Source organism: Protobothrops mucrosquamatus, unplaced genomic scaffold, assembly GCF_001527695.2.
Source record: "Protobothrops mucrosquamatus isolate PMUCROS unplaced genomic scaffold, P.Mucros_1.0 scaffold117, whole genome shotgun sequence".
NCBI classification, from domain to species: domain Eukaryota; kingdom Metazoa; phylum Chordata; class Lepidosauria; order Squamata; family Viperidae; genus Protobothrops; species Protobothrops mucrosquamatus.
Genome location: NW_015386489.1, coordinates 966342 through 969517, shown reverse-complemented (window position 1 = coordinate 969517; position 3176 = coordinate 966342). Strand labels below are relative to the sequence as shown.

The 3176-nt window shown below is 35.3% G+C and overlaps 1 protein-coding gene across 1 annotated transcript in view; it reads right to left on the bottom strand.

The window, feature by feature from the left end:
* The window catches only part of LOC107284829 (mast cell carboxypeptidase A), a 21982-nt gene extending 20776 nt beyond the window's left edge, over positions 1 to 1206 (bottom strand). Inside the window, exons 1-2 of the mRNA XM_015812946.1 lie at positions 980 to 1206; positions 675 to 750 (exon numbers count right to left, since the gene is read on the bottom strand). Coding sequence (XP_015668432.1) covers positions 675 to 750; positions 980 to 1053 — 150 coding nt within the window. The 5' untranslated portion in view covers positions 1054 to 1206. The remainder of the gene's footprint in view (positions 1 to 674; positions 751 to 979) is intronic.
* Between the last annotated feature and the right edge of the window lie 1970 nt (positions 1207 to 3176).

Below are 3176 nucleotides of genomic sequence, written 5' to 3'. Positions count from 1 at the left end.
TATTCGAAGCTATGATGGCTTGAATGAGTAGACTGGTGCTCAGAGAAACAGTTAATATTGGAATTGAGGACTAATCGTCAGAAATAGGTAGCTTTGGGAGAAAAGAATGCCAATTGGTAATATGAAACCATTGAATGATCAGCATGAAACTACGAAAACATCGTATTAAGGGATGCCTTCATGTACTGTTTTCTACTTTATAAATTTCAGCATATCTTCTAAATTAATAAAATGTCATGTAATCACCAATATTTGAATGTTTCATCTCTCACAATGTATTGTTATTAATCTTCCCATATTTGATGTAAATATTTTACAATATATTGTTGACATGCAATGTTACTTCATATCTGACAATCACCAAGATCAAAACAATCAAAAATGCCAAAAGGTTTCATGCAATTTATGTTTTACTGAAAGAGTTTACATTTAAAAAAAATCATATAAATATTTGGGTAGTAGTTTAAGCTAAAATAGGTTTTTGGCATATCTGCACATACAATATGTATAGAGAATGTATAAGCTGAACTACCAGAAATGGTTTCTCTTCATTTGCAGCTTTCACTATGCACTGAAAACACATTTACATAACTGAAACATTTGTTTTTATTTGCAAAAACTTTGTAGAATGATGTGGAAAAAGATATGGTGCATATGTTAAAAAGACTCCTCACCTGTATTGTAGAGGCCAGGTCCTTCAAGACATTTAATTGATTTTCATTCTCAAGTTTCACTTGAAATACTTTGTCACTTCGGTAAAAATAAAACATAATTAAAATACATTACCATCAAATTAAGTCACATTTTGTTCTATTTTCTTCTTCTCTTCATCTGATGTATGGTTATAAATCATTCCATCAGGCTTACAGTGCTATGCCAGATTGCATCTAATAGTTGCTTACATTCCTACATACAGTAGTGAAGTTAGTAAAACCAATAACTTTGCTTTCAGGAAATAACCACAATGAGAAACATCTACCTGTCAAAGGAACGTGTGAGAACAACCCCCAGAGGTGTAAAAAGGAGCCCTAGAAATGTAAGAATGAACCTCATGATTCCACTGTGTCTGTAAAGCTAGATCCTTACTTTTTATATATGCCTTTATATGCACACACAAGCAATCAGGTGACTTCCTCTAAAGCTTTCATTGGATACTATACTATGTCTTTTGAGTTTGCCAGTTAATACTTTTAGTCTTCCATTCATTATCACAAAATCTGAGCAATAAAACTAACAAGAAAAACTAAAACTCAGTCAGATGAAAGATGCCATTAAGTGTCATGTTGTATGGTGGGAGATAAACAGCTCTGCAGGAGACTTCAGCACATATCAGCCTAGATAGAGGTAAAATAAAGATGAACAACATTTACATACCATTCAAAAGTGACTATCAAAAAAGCTAAAAAGGAAAGGGAAAAAAAGCAAAATATTTCCTCACCTGCAATCAACACTCAGATAAGCAAGGATTAACATCAGGATTAGTATTAGACCAACAATCAAGCAGTAAACAATACTCCAATCAAGGAACTACTAACTCAGACAAACAGTCAAACAGTAAACAACAGTCTAATCAAAAACTACTTACAAGAAAATAACACTCCACCCAATACTGATAAAGAGCATCAAGGATTCCACAGATAGGTGTGACTCAGAATGATTTTTTTGGTAATGTTTTTGTGTTTTTACCTTTGTAAGTTGCTTTGTAAGTCACATACATGAGATGGACAGCTATATAAATTTGCCAAATAAATAAATTTTCAGTTTACTTTTGCTCCAATTGCTGGCCATTTTATCCTAACAGTATCCTAGCAAATGCTCCCTCCAACTGAAGGTAAGCAATTCCTTGTGAGTGTGTGGAGATAATGCGAGTTAATCCGGGGCATTGAGCTAGAAATGTCCTGTCCAGATTGCTGTGGATGTAATTTGGTCCAATTTGAGGTCAGAGTCTGGAGTGAGATTTGAAGAAACAGAGCATATATATGGCAGTTTTGTTGTTTATGGGAGAAATAGGAGGATAAAAGAATGTTAGGTATGTCTTGAGTTATTTATACAAGTAATAAAAATGGATATAACTAATGAATAAAATGCTTCATAACATCAGCAGCTTTTGAACTAAAGCATTAAACCTACAACATTAAACAGGTATTGAATCATGTCATAAATAGGCATATATATTGGTATGTTGATCCATATTGGGCAGTTTTGGAGAAATTCTATTGTCCATGTGCTTCACATGACTTGCTTTCTCTTTTTCATATATAGAGAAATATGTGGGAGAGACCAGTCTCCTACTGTCCTTTTAAAAGGGCTGTTGACTCTTATATGATACGTCAAACAAATCTGCTCTATTTATCAGAACAGGGAGATTCAAAGAACTTCAGCAGTTATGGTTTACATTCCTTCTTGACTGTTTATCTATTTCTTTCTTTCTAGTCTGCCTGCTGCATCCTTAATGTCTTCATTCATTCTCTGCTTCTTCCCTCATAAGTTTGGTTTAACCAGTTGAATAACTGAGAAACACCAAACTTTGCACCATAAATTTTAGCATATGCACAATTATTTGGAAAATCACCTTTGCTGACTGCTTAATGTTTTGATTCAAAGCCCCCATATATCTTATCTTTTTAATTTTATTTTATTGTACTGTCTTTTGATTGAATTTCATATCTCAAGAACATCTGAAATAGATAAGCCCAGAAAGAGGAAGAAATGACCAGCCGTTATTTCTGTCTACTTCTAGATAGAACTGTGTCAGTTGCATAAGAATCTGATTAGGGTCAACACAGAAGTCTGTTGTAATCTAGACAAGCTCTTGTACAAATTTCCAAAGTCTGTTTTTCCTCCTCCTGCAACAACCCTTTTGATTAGCCTTTCTGAGCTAGAGAGTTTGGAGAATTGAACTCTATCATATGATGGATGTGCTGGCTGAGAAAGACTCCTTTGTGCCATGCCATGCTATTTTTGAGTGTGCTCCTCTTTGAAGGTTTAGGGAATTATGCCAAAAGGAAGGTGTAAGAAGGCCATTCCAGGACACAATGGATGACCAGTTGGCGGCCGTGACCAGGGGGGCGTTTTATCAGGTTCGCCTGATCCACCAGTTGCGACCTTTTCTGGACCGGGACGCCCTACGCACAGTCACTCATGCCCTTGTCACCTCCCGCCTGGACTACTGCAAT